The sequence below is a fragment of the Cnephaeus nilssonii genome, assembly GCF_951640355.1.
Source record: "Cnephaeus nilssonii genome assembly, chromosome: 13".
NCBI classification, from domain to species: Eukaryota; Metazoa; Chordata; class Mammalia; order Chiroptera; family Vespertilionidae; genus Cnephaeus; species Cnephaeus nilssonii.
In genome coordinates, this window is record NC_137084.1 from 40,472,983 (window position 1) to 40,490,624 (window position 17,642).

At 39.2% G+C, this 17,642-nt stretch overlaps 2 protein-coding genes across 2 annotated transcripts; one reads left to right on the plus strand and one right to left on the minus strand.

Moving 5' to 3' along the window:
* Positions 1-7,336: 7,336 nt before the first annotated feature.
* Positions 7,337-8,281, plus strand: LOC307109579 (olfactory receptor 51I2-like; the record flags this gene model as incomplete). The annotated part of the gene is made up of 1 exon (XM_079788392.1): positions 7,337-8,281. One exon carries the CDS (start codon positions 7,337-7,339, stop codon positions 8,279-8,281), a length of 945 nt encoding a protein of 314 aa, XP_079644518.1.
* Positions 8,282-16,494: 8,213 nt separating this feature from the next.
* On the minus strand, positions 16,495-17,433 carry LOC307109608 (olfactory receptor 51I2; the record flags this gene model as incomplete). Its single annotated transcript, XM_079788425.1, has 1 exon — positions 16,495-17,433. One exon carries the CDS (start codon positions 17,431-17,433, stop codon positions 16,495-16,497), a length of 939 nt encoding a protein of 312 aa, XP_079644551.1.
* Between the last annotated feature and the right edge of the window lie 209 nt (positions 17,434-17,642).

Sequence of the window (17,642 nt, forward strand, 5' to 3'; positions counted from 1 at the left end):
ACATATACATTATGGTTTAAATAAAATGTATGTGGGAGAAAGAGAGAAATGGAGACAAATGAGAATAAGCTGAGCAATCCTAGGAGGTGAACCTCACAGGGGAGAGGGTTGAGTGTTGGTACTCCAGCTGGCTCCCCACAGAGATGCTTTCCAAGCACTTAAGGGATAAGCATTTCCTTTTCTTAGGGAAGCCATTCTCTTCCAGATGTAACTTTGGACAGTAGAGAGTCACTATTACTTCCTATGAGGGCCCGATTCTGGGTCCTAAGAAACTCATTCTACCTGTACTATATCAGGAACACCAGACGTTTACTCCCCACATCCCACTTTACCAGAAGCCTGTGGCAGCCAGAAAGTGTATCCTGTAGTCACAGAATAATATCAGATAATTAGTTTAAAGCAAAATGACAGAATACTTACCTGTGGCAAGCTGATGTCAAGACTAGTCCCACTTGATCTCTTGATTCAACTGGGCTAACTTGATTAGTCACTTAAAATCTCTGATACTCATTTTGTCAGCTTCAAAGTAATACTAGTGATAACATTTCTTGGTAGCTCACTATGTGCTAGTCAAAGTTCAAAACTTATTTTATTATTAAAAATCATTATCTTCTATCAGCAGGCTATGATGTGGGCAAAATTATTATTTTTGTTTTATAGGTGAAGACATTGAGGCACAGATAGTCAGTAAAGGAACAGGAGTTGAATCCAGGCAGTCTTTTTCCCAAGTCCATGACTAGTGCAATTTTTTCCATTTTTAAATGTGTTTTTTATTGTTGACAGTATTATAGATATCTTCCATTCCCTCCCCCGTTTAGTGTGATTTTGAATTGGTGACATGACTGTGAAAACTGTTGCAATTCTTGTTTTTTCTCTTATTGCCTTCTAACGTTAAATGTATTAAACAATGATGGTCTTAGTTTTGGTGGAGAAATGCGAGATACCAGATCACAAAGGAGGCTCATCCATTTATTTGTTGTCTAGCTATTGAGTACCCATGGTGTGCTAGGCACCATGTTAGACACTGAAAGGATTTATGGAGAATAAGGCAGAGAAGCACTCACCCTCTGAACTCTGAACTCATGATATTGCCATATAGCATAATGATTAAGAGTACTTGGATCGATTTATTTATTTAATTTTATTACTTATGTATTTATTATTTATTTAATTGATTTTAGAGAGAGAGAAACATCAATGTAAGAGAGAAACATTGATCAGTTGCCCCCTGTATATTCCCCAACCTGGGATTGAACCTGCAACCCAGGCATGTGCTCTGATCAGGAATCAAACTAGTGACCCTTTGATGCATGGGATGATTCTCAACCAACTGAGCCACACTAGCCAGGGCCTTATTTATTTATTAAATTGAATTTATTAGGGCAACATTATACTAATAATAGATGAATATGCAAATTGTCCAGGACACCATCACAGTAACAGTAACGACCAAACATCAGGCTGCATGGGCCAACAAGGCCGGCAGAGGGATTAGTGAGGAACGACCCAATGACTGAACAGCAGACTGTGTGAGCGACCAGGCCAGCGGGGGGGGGGGGGGGGTAGTTGGGGGCTACCAGGCTGGTGGGGGAGGGCAGTTGGCAGTGACCAGGCCAGCAGGGGGGCAGTAAGGAGCAACCAAGCCGGTGGGGGGAGATAGTTAAGGGTGACCAGGCCAGTAGAGGGGGGCAGTTGGGGGTGACTAGGCCAGCAAGGGGGGCAGTTAGGGGTGGCCAGGCTGGCAGGGGGGCAGCTGGGGGCAAACAGGTGCGCAGGGAGGGCAGTTGGGGGTAACCAGGCTGGCAAGGGGCAGTTAGGGGTGATCAGGTCGGCAGGGGGGGCAGTTGAGGGCAACTAGGCTGGCGGGGGGGGCAGTTAGGGGCGATTAGGCAGGTAGGCAGGTAAGCAGTTAGGTGCCAGCAGTCCCAAATTGTGAGAGGGATGTCCGACTGCCTGTTTAGGCCCGATCCCAGGGATCGGGCCTAAACAGGCAGTCGGACATCCCCTGAGGGGTCCCGGATTGGAGATGGTGAAGGCTGGGCTGAGGGGAACTCCGCCTCATGCACAAATTTTGTGTACCGGGCCTCTAGTTGGTTAATAAAATTATATTGGTTTCAGGTATGCAATTCTATAATACATCAACTGTATAATGTGTTGTGTGTTCACCATTCCAAGTCAAGTCTCTTTCCATCACCATTTATCTCCTCTTTACTCGCTTCTGCCTCTCCCTATTCCCTTTCCCTCTTGTAATCATCATACCGTTGTCTGTGTCTATGGGTGTGCTTTTTTTTTTGGTTTACTCCTTTCATCTTTTTCACCCAGACCCAACACCCTTTCCCTCTGACAACTGTCAGTCTGTTCTCTTTATCTGTGAGATTCAACACCAAAAAAAAAAAAAACAAAAACAAAAAAAAGAAAGAAAGAAAAACAACAACAACAACTCACAATCCAATTAAGAAATGGGCGAAGGACTTGAATAGACATGTCTCCAAAGAAGACTTACAGATTACCAATAGACATAAGAAAAGATGCTCAAAGTCACTAATCATCAGAGAAATGCAAATTAAAATTACAATATCACCTCACACTTGCCAGAATGGCTACAATAAATAAATCAAGGCACAAGTGCTAGTAATGTGGAGAAAAGGGTACCCTCAAGCACTGTTGGTGAAAATTCAGATTGGTACTGCCACTGTGGAAAATAGTATGGAGTTTCCTCACAAAATTAAAAATGGAAATACCTTATAACACAGCATTTCCACTTCAAAGAAAACTGTTACACTATTTTGAAGGAATATTTGCACCCCTATGTTTATTACAGCATTATTTACAATAGCCAAGATTTGGAAGCAACCTAAGTGCCCAGGAGTGAATAAAAAAGCCATTGGTATACTTTCATAATGGAGTATTACTCAGGTATAAAAAAGAAAGGAATCTTACTTTTTGCAACAGCATGGATGGACCTGGAGAGTATTATGCTAAGTGAAATAAGCATAAGTGATTTCACTTAAGTGGAATCAAACGAACAAAATAAACTAACAAACAAAATAGAAAGAGTGCCTAGATTTAAACGCCAGTTCTGCCACTTACACTTTTTGGAAAAGTTATTTAAGTCAGCGTGTCTCAGTTTTCTTATAGGCAAAACAGTGGTATCCATTTCATAAGGCTTTTGTAGAGTTTAAATATATTAGTGGAGTTGACCAACACATAAACTGCTCAATTAGTATACATGAATAGAAATAGTTATCACCTAGTGACATAAGATGCCATGATTACTATATGTGGTAGGCCAGAGAAGGGACATGTTCACACAGCCTGTAGGGTCAAAGGTTTCTCCGGTGCACATTGGCTTAGATTAATTAAGGTAAGAAGTGATAGTTACTTTATAAAGATTCTATCTAGAAATGAATAGTTGGTTTAGATTGGGCAAAAATACGTAAATTTTTTTAAGTGCAGGTCATTCTGCACTGCGGGGCTGATAAGAATCTAGATACACTGACAAAACAGCATAAATTGAATAGATGTATTCATGTCCTTTGTACCCTAAAACATGATTCACCGGATACCATGGCAACCCACTTTCCAGATGGAAAGAAGGCTGATGCTATTATACTGATAGTGTTAATTATGGCAAAAGTATTATTTGAATGCTTACTATTTGCTAAACCCTATGCTGAGTGCTTTGAGTATATTAAAGAATAAGAAAGACATAGCCTCATCTTTCATGGAATTTACATAGTAATGTAGGAGAGGCACCGGATACATAATTTATTGTTTATTTATTATTTGCATTAAATCAATAATCACAACTCTGCAGGTGCTAGAAAAGACCAATGCAGAATGTAGTGTAAATATTTATTAGGCTAAGATGTTAGGGGACTCTTCCATAGGACAGTTAAGCTAAGAGCTAGCTAATGGATAAGAAGCTAGCCAGGAGAAGGGAAGATAAATGGGGAAAAGCTTCCAAGACAGGGGAAGTAGATTTGCTAAGGCCATGAGGAAGGAGTAAGCCTTCCATAGTCAAGGACCTGAAAGATGATTACAGTTGCAATAGAAAAAGCAACAAAGGGGAAATGTCTTATGATAAAATTTGAAAGGAAGGCAGTTGTCATAGCACAGGTCCATATAAAAGTTTGAACTTTATCATACTGACAATGGAAATAATATGATGTAATTATTTAACTTATGTAAATATTATGTAAATATTTAAAAGTATTTTTGTAATTTGGAAAGTGAATTGAAAGATATGACAGAAACTGCTTTTCTTTCAAATTTGCTGTGAGAGTCAGAGGGTTTGGGATTCAATCCAGCTCTGGTTTTCACCTACTGAACGGATTATTTCTGGGCATCATATCCTCTTCTACAAAGTGAAGACCTTAAATTCCAAGTCACAGAGGAGCCATCTACCCCCAATTTTTGTATTCCCTCTTGCCCCAGCCACCTCTGAGCCATGGGATATACTGGGCTCAGGCGACTCCTAAGAGGCAGTTTTACAGTTCAGGGCATGGAGGGGGTGGGGGCTGGCAGGGAGGTTGTATGCAGAGTGTACAGAGTTCTTAGTGTTTCTTTCCTAGTAGACACTTCACCTGCCTCTCTCCTTGCATCCACCAGAGCTGCGCTGCAGAGGTAAATGGGGATTTCAGCTCTTTCCTCATGGAGGTGTGTAGAAATCTCATTCATAACTTCAAAGTTCTGAAGTGTTTAGGGTACAAATATTTGAAGAAGCTCATAATACCTTCTTCCTAAAGTAATTTATTTGTGTGATCAGTATTTATTGATTAGAACTAGAACTGGTAATCCCTGAGTCCTAATCCAGGGCTCTAAGCATGGTGACATGGCAAAGCATTGAAGATAAAATAATAAGGAAAACAGACAATTATGGGAACTTACAATTTATTGAGGGGGAAAGACATAATCAAATAACCAAACATATATAACAATTCATTATAATTCTAAAGAGTGATAAATGTCATGAAGAAAAATATGTATGAGGATATACAACAAGGAAATACAACATTGAGCAGGGATGCAATGAATAATTAGAATAATTGGAAGATGAGTTTCCAGGTAGTGTTAATGCTGTTGTATGCCATAGTAAAGATGCTTGAATTCTATTTGAATTTTATTTCAAAAAGGAAGGAAAGCCATTGGATGATTTTTCAATAATAATGTAACATCATTTTATTTATATTATGAACCAATAATTTGGCTATTTTGTGGATAATGCATTAGAGAGGGGCATGACATTAAGCAGGTCAATCACCAAGGAAGGTCTTGTAGAAATTCTGGTAAAAGATGCTGAGGGATGAATTAGAGTTGGAAATGAAATAGAGAGGAAAGCCAGTGCTTAGTATATTTTGGAAAGGTGGTTATAGATCAATTATATCTGTGAATGAGAGAAAGTGGGAGATGCCTCCAAGGTTTTTCTGCCCTGGTGATGGATTTTTATAAGATGATACCCATTGGAGAGGATCAAGTATGGTAACTACTTAACAGTTTAACCTCATATTTGTTGTGTTGAGATGCTGGTGAGATATTTCAGTCGATAGGGAGTTAGATGCTTGAGTCTAGAGCTAGGAGAGAATTCTGAGGTAGAGACATAGATTTGGGATCATTGATACACAGAGAAGAGATTAGAAGGACATTATGAGTGGAAAGTAGTTTTGAAGATATTAGTTATAAAGAGAGCAGAGAAATGAGTGATTACTAGAAGAACATGTGAGGGCAATAAAGAGGGTTTTTGTTTGTCCTTGTTTCCTATGATAGTTAATCCTGAAATTAATCCTCAATAAAGAAGAAATTGTTGTGAGGTAGGATACATGTGAAGCTCATAGAAATTATCTAAACCTCTAATTTTCAAACTTGCCTGCCTATTGGAATCACCTGAGAAGTTTTAAAAAATACTGATTTTTGAGTTCCACTGCTAGAGTTCCTGATTTAACTGATATGAGCAAGGCTCATGCAAAAAAAAAAAAAAAAAAGAAAAGAAAAAGAAAAGAAAAAGAAAAGGAAAAAGAAAAAGAAAAGGTTTTCAACTTCCTCAAGTGATTCCAACATGCAACACAATTTGAGAATCCTTAATCTAAACAGTGAAAATAGATGTAAACATGCCAGAAAGAAAAAGCACGAGCAACCAGGGGTAAAGAAGCTCTGGACTCTTGGTGAATGAGTGAGGAGCTCAAGCAACAAAGAGAGGATGAGGAGTGATGCTTTAGTGCAAGTAAGAGAGGAGACTCAGCTCAGAATAGACAAAAATGTCCTCCCTTGTACAAGAAAGAATGCATTAGTAAGTAGAGAGTATTAAGGAAAGAACTCCATGGAGGACATATTGTATCTTGCGTCTTTTTATTTTGTTTTGTTAATCCTCACCTGAGCATATTTTTCCCATTGATTTTTTAGAGAGAGTGGAAGGGAGGGGGAGAGACAAAGAGTTAGAAAACATCCATGTGAGAGAGACACATTGATTGGTTGCCTCCCGCACACATCCTGAATGTGGGCCAGGGATTGAGCCTACCTGCAACTGAAGTAAGTAGGTGCCCTTGACTTGAATCAAACCTATGGCCCTTCAGTCTGAATGCCGATGTTCTAAACAATGAGTAAAACCAGTTAGGGCTGTATCTTGCTTCTTGAAGAAGATGGTGGATAACATTAGGTAGAGAAAAAGGGCAAAACCATCTTCCACGACTGGAAAATATTTGAATATTTCTGTATAAAAGGCAGAGACAGAAAGAATGAGATAATGTAAAAATAAAAAAAAGAGTCAAAGGATTTTTGTGGGGAAGGAGTGGATATGACTGGGCTAGAGCCAATGAGCCCTGACCCAGTTCTCCCTTACCCTTCCATGATCTTTGATATCTTATATAATAAAAGGATAATATGCAAATTGACCCTAAAGGCCGAACAACTGGGAATGACTGATCGCTATGATGCACACTGACCACCAGGGGGCAGATGCTAAATGCAGGAGCTGCCCCCTGGTGGTCAGTGTGTTCCCACAGCAGCTCCGCTCAGCCACAAGCCAGGCTGATGGCTGCGAGGGCAGTGGTGGTGGAGGGAGCCTCTCCCACCTCCACAGCAGCACTAATGATGTCCAACTGTGGCTTAGGCCCACTCCCCGCACTACCAGTGGGATCCTGGACTGTGAAAGGGCGCAGGCCAGGCTGAGGGACCCCCGCCCCTGAGTGCATGAATTTTCATGCACTGGGCCTCTAGTCAAATATAAATGTCACTGTCCCTTCCATCTTGAGGACAGTGACCTCTCTTGGTGTTTACATCCTCCACTTTCTGACCTCACTTCACTCTGGTTGTATTTCCTTAAAAGCTTCTCATGGACCTCATGAAAAGTTTTGGGAGTAACATCTCAAGCATTACCAGCTTCACACTAACAGCCTTCCCAGAGATGGAGGGCCTGGAGCACTGGTTAACTGCCTGCATCTTGCTGCTTTATGCTATCTCTGTCCTGGGCAACATTCTAATTCTCTTCATCATAAAGGAGGAGCAGAGCTTGCACCAGCCAATGTACTACTTCCTGTCTCTGTTATCTGTCAATGACTTGGGTGTGTCCTTTTCTACATTGCCCACTGTACTGGCTGTCTTGTGCTTCCATGCCCCAGAGATTGCCTTTGATGCCTGCCTAACCCAGATGTTCTTCATCCACTTTTTTTCCTGGACAGAGTCTGGGATCCTGCTGGCTATGAGTTTTGATAGGTATGTGGCCATCTGTAACCCCTTGCGTTATTCATCTGTGCTCACTGATATCCGTGTGGTTCACATAGGCCTATCCATCATCATCCGCAGTTTCTGCATGGTCTTCCCACTGCCTTTTCTTCTGAGGAGGCTGCCGTTTTGTGAGGCCAACATGCTGACCCATTCCTACTGCTTGCACCCAGACCTTATCCGCTTGCCTTGTGGAGATACCACCATCAATAGCATGTATGGCCTGTTCATTGTCATCTCTGCCTTTGGTGTGGATTCACTGCTCATCATTCTCTCCTATGTTCTCATACTGCGCTCTGTGTTGGCCATTGCCTCCCAGGAGGAAAGACTTAAGACACTCAACACTTGTGTGTCACACATCTGTGCTGTGCTTATCTTTTATGTGCCCATGGTTAGTGTGTCCATGATTCACCGATTTGGGAAGCATTCCTCTGAGCATGTGCACAAGTTCATGTCCCTGGTTTATCTCTTTGTGCCTCCAATGCTCAACCCAATTATTTATTCCATTAAGACTAAGGAGATTCGTAAGAGGCTATGTAAAATGTTATTGGGATATAAGCTGTGATCAGAAAGAAAGCTTCTGGAAATTCATGTACCATATGTGTTTTTTTTTTGTTTGTTTGTTTTTTGTTATTGCTTTGTGTGTGTGTGTGTGTGTGTGTGTGTGTGTGTGTGTGTGTGTGTTATGTTATTCTTTTGGAGGATCTCAATCTCCTGCTACACATGGACCTGTGATTGGGTAACTGCCATTAGTTGTATGGTATAGCCTGGCTAAAACCCATAACTCAAAATATCAGCTGTCTTACATTGTAATGAAATGTCTCAGGTTGCCAATTTTATTAGTCAAATACATTTCAAAAACTAATGCATACATATCAACCATAGAATGGCTGGGTGTTATTATGTTATTTAAGATAATAGGTATTACCCTATACTTTTTAAAGTAATAATATATTTAATAACTTTTAAACTTTAAAAATTAAAGAATATGATAGCTGTGACTAACTTTACACTTTTGAAATAAGAGCATTCAGGAGTCCTATAAAATGAAACATGTCTTTGTCATATTGATTATAAACTACCTGAAATTAATAAGCTTAAAACTGAAAGAAAAGTCTTATGAAAAAAAAAATTATATGTTGCCATCCCTCAGGCATGACTAGGGGGACGATTAAATTTCTTCTAGGGAGCTAGTAGACACTCCAAAAGGAAGGCTAATAAATACTAGTTATTGATGGCAAGGTCTGTCAAGAGGCATTAGGGGTTTGACCCATGATTTGCTGGAATATGGACTTTCATGGCCTTTAGTGAATCTAAGCTCCGAGTCTTCAGCATAAGCTAGAGCAGAGGAGAGGTGCCTGAAGGATATCAGGAAATTCACAAAATATAATCTCTGGAGACCAGTCATAAAGAAAGAGGAATCCTCTGCAAATTCATGCAAAGCACACACAACACAGACCATTCAGACTTGTAGACACTTAACAAAGGTAAGCACATGATGTGGGGACTTTCCCTGGGCAGTGACAGGCCACGGCATAATTCAACTTCATTGTATGATTGGGGAAAGCAGACACTGGGACAAAAGTTATCTTTTCTTTTTTTTTTTTTTTTTTTCAAATAAGCATTTCTTTCTGTAGAGAGCGCCTGGGAAGGCACATGAGCATTTCTTTAATTATTGTCAGCTGAATCCAGTGGCATTGGCAGAGCCACGTCCTGGAAACACACCTTGCCAGAGGCAGGTGTGTTGTCAGCCTGACCTTCAGCTCAGGCACCAGGGGGTGGGTTTCATTATCTAAATCCAGCCAAGTACCAGGAATAAACACGATTATTCAGGCCCACCCAGAAATGATGATTACAAAGAAGCCACAAGAAGGCACATAATCTCCATTGTCTTGGGCTTTAGTAAAACTTCCTGGTATTTTGCTGTATAAAATAAATGCACTGTATTGGCTCCAGGTCACTGTCTTTCCATCAGAGGACAGCTGTCCCACCCAGGCCCAGCTTTTTCCTTCTATGTCTGTGTTTGTCTCTTTCTTTCATTTTCTCAATCCCCAGCTGCCCCTACTCAGGAACCGGACTGCTCTCTAGCCACACTGGATGAAGAAAAGAGAGAAATATTTACATCTTTCCATGCTTTTTTTCTCATAGTATCGTAAAATAACTTTTCTAAAATAAAGACATAGAAATTGAGTGACATGATGATGCCCTAAACATAACAGAAATATAACTATGAATATCCTCTAAATACCTCATGAATGCCAAATTAACAACAACAACAACAAAAGACTAGACACCTAGAGGTAACATCTCCAACAATCCTAATATATAAAAACCCTGGGTCCATCATGATTGGAGGCTTGAGAAACCGGAAGTCAGTCCTGCAGTCAGCGCTGGGTTGCTGTGGCGAATCTTCCTTCTTTAAGAAAAAAATCTTTTTATATCCTCATGCTTCAGTTTCTATATCTGAATATTAGAAACCACATAGCTGACTTCAGTATTTTTTAGGCTTATTTTTTAAAAATACATCTCAATCTCAGTAACAGAATTGAGAAGTCACAGAATAAGGCATGAGGATGGGAAGAGTGAGTACCAGTGTGACACAGTAAGTACTTCTGTCAGCATTTTGTGCAGTGATCCCTTATTGATTCATGGAGCAAACATACATGAGATGATGACCATGAGCCTAGCTCGGTGCTGAGCACTGGGAATATGGAGATGGATAGAGCCTGGCTCCTGATAGCAAAAGGCATGTGATTTTGGGAGATGTTTCTTTGTATGTCTCACCAGTTGATTACAAATGTGTGAGCTTAGATCTGAATAAATAAGGAATCACTGCACAAAACTGTGATAGAAATTTATTTCAGTATTACAGAGCACTCACCCTCCATTTGGTAGTTGGATAAAGACTACTGGGTATGTGTGTGTGTGTGCCCCGCCCCGCCCCACATAAACTGTTTATGTGGAATATACATTATAGAAATTTATGTTGATCGGACAGAAAATTATAAGCTGTTATTTTCTTAATATGAAAAAATAATCCATTATACATATGTATGTATACATATATGTTTTGTTATTGCCTAAGAAATATTGACAATTTTAAAAAAAATTGACAGACTTAGAAATGAAGTTTGTTTGTATTTTTCTTTTTGCGATAAATTGTATTTGTTCAAACTGGTCAAATAGTATTCAAGTAGTATACTGACATTTAAATAAATGATAAATTATAAACTTGTTTATAATATTTTTGTGTGAACTGAAGGCAAAGGGGGCTCTTTAAGAAATTGCATTGAATATAAATCAGGATTGGTTTAAAAATAGTACCTAATTGTCCATTTATACCTGACTTGTGTCTTATAAATCTCTTCACCCTAATAACCCTGAACTTATTTTTCTACTTCATTTGTAAAAATGTTCTTGTAGATATTTGGATTCTAAATGTTGAGTGATATTTCCTGTTGAATGTACCATCAATCTCCATTCATAAGCTGAGTAATTGACATGGGAAATATTTCCAACCTAATGTTTCTAACCAAGTTATATAAGGTTTGGATCTGTTTAAGAGGAGTTTCTTTTTTAAAAAAATATATTTTATTGATTTTTTTACAGAGAGGGATAGAGAGTTAGAAACATCGATGAGAGAGAAACATCGATCAGCTGCCTCTTGCACACCCCCTACTGGGGATGTGCCCGCAACCAAGGTACATGCCCTTGACCGGAATCGAACCCGGGACCTTTGAGTCCGCAGGCCGACGCTCTATCCACTGAGCCAAACCGGTTTTGGCAAGAGGAGTTTCTTTATTTGAATTTCAGATTTATTTTACTTGCATCTTTTGCACTTAGACAAGGATTTGTTTACTAAATTGGTGACGCTCAGATTTTTTTGTATTAATATTATACAAAAGATTTGTTTTCATAATGCCAAGTCAAATACAGGAAAAGCCACTTATCTATCAGTTCTAAACTGTTTAAGATTTACAGAATAATTTGTCTCTGTCACTATTGAAACTAATAATTAAAGTTGACTCTGATCCATGGTTGTTTAGAGTCTGCCTTTCGTTATAAAAATGCAGATTGCCATGCAGGAAGCTCATTTCTCCTAGCCCAGTAATATGGGAGGTTTACCGTAAATCTGTAGCCTTTAAATAGTTCGCATGGATGGGTACTACATTTCCAGCAGTAACACTCCTCCATACAGTTCACCCACTCAAAACACAGCGCAACTTTGCAAGAGGTACTGGAAAAAAAAAAGTATCTATTAAACACATCTCAGGAGCCTTTGATATACCCCTTCCATCTGTCTTCAGGTAGGTTTCTCTCATAAAACCTAGTGACTATATTCCATAATCACTGATCCCTCACACCTAATACCATGCTTGCCATATTTAGGTTTTAATAAATATTGAGTGAATAAATAAATAAGTAAATAAATGAGCTGTTATGTCTATTATAAGCAAACAAAAAAACTTGTAAGAAAAATAGTTTTCCATCAAAATTGTATCCTTTCCCCTCCAAAATTCTCCACATTTTTTTAGACCTGGGGTTGAGTAAAGGTCTGTAACTACATATCTCTGCTAGGAGGAATGAAGGCTGAAAAACAGTTTGGAGACAAATATTCTGAGCAAAATGGCTGGCAGTAAATGATGCAACATCAAGATTATCCAATAACTGATTCTGTTTTTTGCATTTATATTAGCTGAGATCTCTTTTTCATCTAAACTTTTAATAAAGCCTGTCACACACTAGTGCTTTAAATAAGTGAAACATAACCAGAAATTTATAAAAGTTTTGGCAGGGGATAATATTTTCCATTTGAAGAGTATTGGAAGTTCATGCAATTTTCAGTGAAATATCAAATATTTAGCTGGTACCAACTGACCTCTGAGTTACACATGTACAAAAAAACCTAATAAAATAATTAATGGATAATTTATCTCTTGTATTTATTTAATATAGTTGATAAACAAGTTTTTCATGGATAATAGAAGAAAAAAAACAACTTATAAATATGAACACAAATCACATGCACCCACTCCTACTTTAACAAATCCATGAACCCTAACTCAGAAAATAGACCCTCTGTGCCCTGCTCTTATTTATTCTTTAAAAAGCAGTTTCTGGGTGAAGTGCACATCTTGTCCAACTGAATTGTTACTGCAGAAGCATAGTGGCCTTGTCTGAGCAGATCTGTCAGGTCTGGAGATGGCTTCGTGAGGCAGGACTGGTACTCAGAAAGTAAGACTGATGGTCAGCCACGCCTAGGGCCTGTGTGTTACCCTCTTCTACCATGCTCTCTTTTATGAAGGTTCTCCCACTTCCTGGGCTCACACAGAAATTAATTTAATATAAGTCCACATAATATGGATTTGTGTTTTTTCAATTCTTTATCACATCTTGTTTATATTAACTTTTCTATGAGTTTTACAGTGAGGCACAGAGATCATGTATACTATCTTACCAAAAGTATTATTCTAGGTTCTTCTCTCTCCACCAACCCACCCAGCATGGGCCCAGAGCATGAGATATACACCCATGACAAGGAAAGATTAACTAATGACCTGTCTTATGCAGAGATTCTCCCTCCCCATAAACTTCAAAATAGTCCCTTCACAGGCATAGCTGAACCATGTTCAGTATGTCATTTTCTTAGTTTAGAGGTAGGCCTATGAGGCTCAAAATAAAAGAAGTATAAGAATTTCTTTTCTGGGGGGCAGGGGGGTCAATCAGGGAAAAAGGAGAGATATGTAATACTTTAAACAATCTCTCTATATAAAAGGCTAAGTGTCTGTCCATCTGACTGGTAGCTATGATGCGCACTGACCACCAGGGGGCAGATGCTAAATGTAGGAGCTGTCATGATTAAAAATAAATGGCACCACGGACTTGGCGCCAACAAACCAACATTTGGATTCCCCCAAGTGGGACACAGGCCCCACGACCACTCTGGAGTGACACCTCAACAAATGGCGGCACAAATTGTGACCCACAGCCCAGCCCAGCCCAGAACCGGTGGCTGTGGGTGCTGCATAATGACATCACATAGCAACGCCTGGGTTCCTCTCCCTAGCGACTAGCATCCTTGTAGTTTCTTCACCCCAGGAACATGACTTCCTTTATAGCCAGGTGCAAACATTTTACACTTTAACCAAATGTTTGTGATGCATTATTATGTGCCTCATCTTATTTAATCCTTACAGAAGTTCGGGAGTAGGTAGATAGGAGACTTAGTAGAATCCTATTTTCTTTTCATTAGCCGGAAAATGGAGATCTAGAAAGTTTAGAAACTTGACCTGACTGAAAAGAAGTAAGAAATGGTGGAACTTGAAAATGACTTCAGGTTTTCTCACTGCACAGAATATACTCGAACACTGCTACAGTTAAATATTTTACCCTTTGTTCTCTCTGCGTGATCTACAATAATAATCTGCTTTGTGTTGATATTTACTGCTGTGTTGCTGACAATTACCTGAAAGAGAAGTTGGGGTGCTTCACTGGGCTGGAAAAAGTTTAGCTAAGTCAGAAAGCAGGTCTAATTAAGCAAATTTATTCTGTATCTATAAAAGTTGACTAGCGCATGTGCGATACATATAAAGCTCTCACTGGCGCCAATCACAATGTGTTTCAATCTGTCATTGTCTATCGTGAATTTGGTTGACACTTCTATTATAAAGAAAGGGCAAATAGCGATATTAAAATATTTCTTCTAATTAATTTCCTTTCAATGTGCATGACTCTGTGTACCAGGACACTAGTAAATAAATAAATAAAAGAATTTCTTTTCTCCATTTACTAGGCCAAAGTCTAAGCATTTTACTATCAATAGGGGAAAATGTTGACTTCAAAGAAAATCTTTTTAAATAAAGGGAGTTAAAAGAAAGTTTTTACTTAAAACAAAAGAACAGGACTTACCTGAGACCTTCTTACAAGGGAAATTGCAGGAGTGGCTCGAAAGTTTTCTTATAGCCCCTGCCTCATAATAAGAGATAAAACCTAACAATTATTTTTTCCTTTATCCTCTATAGATAAGAAGCATTTTTAATTAATGATGGAGCAAAAAGAAAGGAAACAGTGGACAGGAGCCAGAGGGTCTTTTAGGAGGCTCATATTGCCGTTCCTTCTTTTTTTCCGTTATACCACTGTGTTTCAAAGTTTGTCCTGTGGTCAAAAGGATGTGCTCCCTTCTTTCCCTTGGAAGAAAGTATTTCCCTTGATTCCATATAGTAGCTATCCCAAGCCTTGCCTTTGCATCTATATATTCATTTAAAACTAAACTTTCAAGGTATTATAAATTATTATTATTATTATTTTATGTTGCAATAATTTCTTGCATGAATTAGAAACTAACTAGGACCATATTCTGACTCTATACATCTAATACCTCAATTATTTGTCATATATATGCTGAGTTATGTTATTCAATCATGCTCCCCAAAATGATTTCTTTAGTGGACAACCACATATATATTGTGAGTCTCTTATTGAATTTCTGAACATCTTTTGGAAACACTGGATCCTGAATATTTACATTATCTTCATTCAGAAATAGTTCCCTCCTTCAGGCACCTGACACTTCTCCTTAATATTTTCTCAGTAGAGCATTTTATAGAGAAGAAAACTCTAGATGACTATATGCTCTATTGGTATGGGTCTTTTGCCCAGTTTTGCTGGTGATTTAGGTAACACTCTGTAGGATATCTCCCTTATTTTAGTTTAGAATTCAGCCCAAATTTAGTTTGAGACCACTAAAATTACCAAGGGATTTTTATTGAATCCTACTTCTCTGATGTCAAGGAACAGGAATGGAAGGGAAATAAATCTAAGAGAAAGTCTAAAAGAATTATTTTCTAGTGTCCAAATCATTAACACTCTATTCAGTCTATCCCATGCCTTTTTGTAGCTGGAAATTCTAGAAATACATAATTTCTAACATCTATTATCATGCCATTGTATGGAAGCAAATTTAAAAACCAGAAAAGGAAGAGAAAGGTAAGTCATGTATCTAGTACAGTGTCAAAAAGAAGTTTATGGTTCAGATATTCAACATTGCTTCTCTTGGAGGAGGATTACATGGTGGACAGATAGAGTTTTTTCTAGATGCCAATTCCATCAGTTTTCCTGGATCACATTTGTTCATATATCTTATGGCAAGTTCTGACAGTACATCAAATTTCACATTGTGAAGTTAAAACAGCTCATGAATTTTGGGGAGTGAAAATGGTGGTGAAAGCAAGGAGAGCAATAGTAATGTTAATAGTGATGCTATTAGACAGGCAGTATTTATAATGCTTACAAATACTGGAGCCAGACTCGTATTGAATCTCCTCTGAATGGCATATTATCTGTGTTTCTCTGAACAGTTTACTTAATTATCTGTACCTCATAGGACTGCTATAAAGAATAAGTGAATTAATGCACAAAAATAATTTGGAATAGAACCTGGCATTTTAAAGGCTTAATGTATAAATTAGTAATATTTATTATTGTAGAAAATGATTCTTAGTTTGGATTAATTTTCTTCTATAAAACTTTGTCAAATCTCTCAATTGCTTCTAATATTTATCTTTCTAATAATGCCATCCATGCTTGCTGAAAGTACTATTATCTGTCATGTGTTACAAATTTTGTCATTCCATTTTCTGATCTTTTACTTTTTTCCCCAGGACACATATCTATTTATTCTTGATGATGACACAGCGATGATGACAATGATCATGATGATACCATAGATGGCAGTCTATGGTTACAATAAACATCATATTTGAAAGCCATATGTGAAAGTCACATTTTGATGCGGCGAAACATGCGGACAATGGCTCGGCGGATCTCCTTTGTCTTGGCGCTATAAATGAGAGGATTGAGCACAGGAGGTACAAAAAGGTAGACATTGGACATGAGGACATGTATGTAGCGTGGGACATGCTTCCCAAAGCGATGCACTGTGGAGACCCCAATCATTGGCACATAAAATGCAAGTACAGCCAGGATATGGGACACACATGTGTTGAGAGCTTTGAGGCGTTCCTCATGGGAAGCAATGGCCATGACAGAGCGCAGAATGAGCACATAGGAGAGAAAGATGGAAAACAGATCCATGCCAAAGGTGGATACAAGAACAAAGAGTCCATAGATGCTATTGATAGTGATGTCAGCACAGGCCAGCTTCATCATGTCTGGGTGCAGGCAGTAGGAATGGGAAAGAACATTGGACCTGCAGATAGGCAGCCTCATGATGAGGAAGGGAAGAGGAAAGAGGGTGATGAAGCTCCGAGCAGTTACAGCTACACCCATTCCAACAATGACTCCATGGGTGAGCACAGTGGCATAATGCAAGGGATCACAAATGGCCACATAGCGGTCAAAGCTCATGGCCAGGAGAATACCTGACTCCATCATGGAGAAGGAATGAATGAGAAACATCTGGATTAGGCAGGCATCAAAAGCAATGTTTCGGGCATTGAGACAGAAGGTTCTGAGCACAGTAGGCAGTGTGGCCATGGACATGGCCACATCACTGAAGGACAGCATGGACAGGAGGTAGTACATGGGCTTGTGGAGGCTGGGCTCCACTCGCACAGCCTGAAGGATCACTGTGTTGCCCCCAAGGGCCACAGCATACATCACACAGAGGGACCCAGCTAGCCAGGAGTGAGAGCTCTCCAGACCAGGGATACCAGTCAGGAGGAAGGAAGCAGGATGAGTGACATTGAATAATCCCATGGCAGGAGGAAGCAGGACACTTTTCAGGTGAGACCTTCTGATCTGGGGAATTTCTGAGAGTTGCACTTACTGGAAGAGAGGGAACCAAGGAGTGAGAGACACCTCAGATGATGTCTTCTCAGTTGGAAATGGATGCATTCATGAAATCACTGTTTGGAGGAAAATGCAGGCAAACATCCTTTCTTTACATTTTATGGTCATCTGGCCAC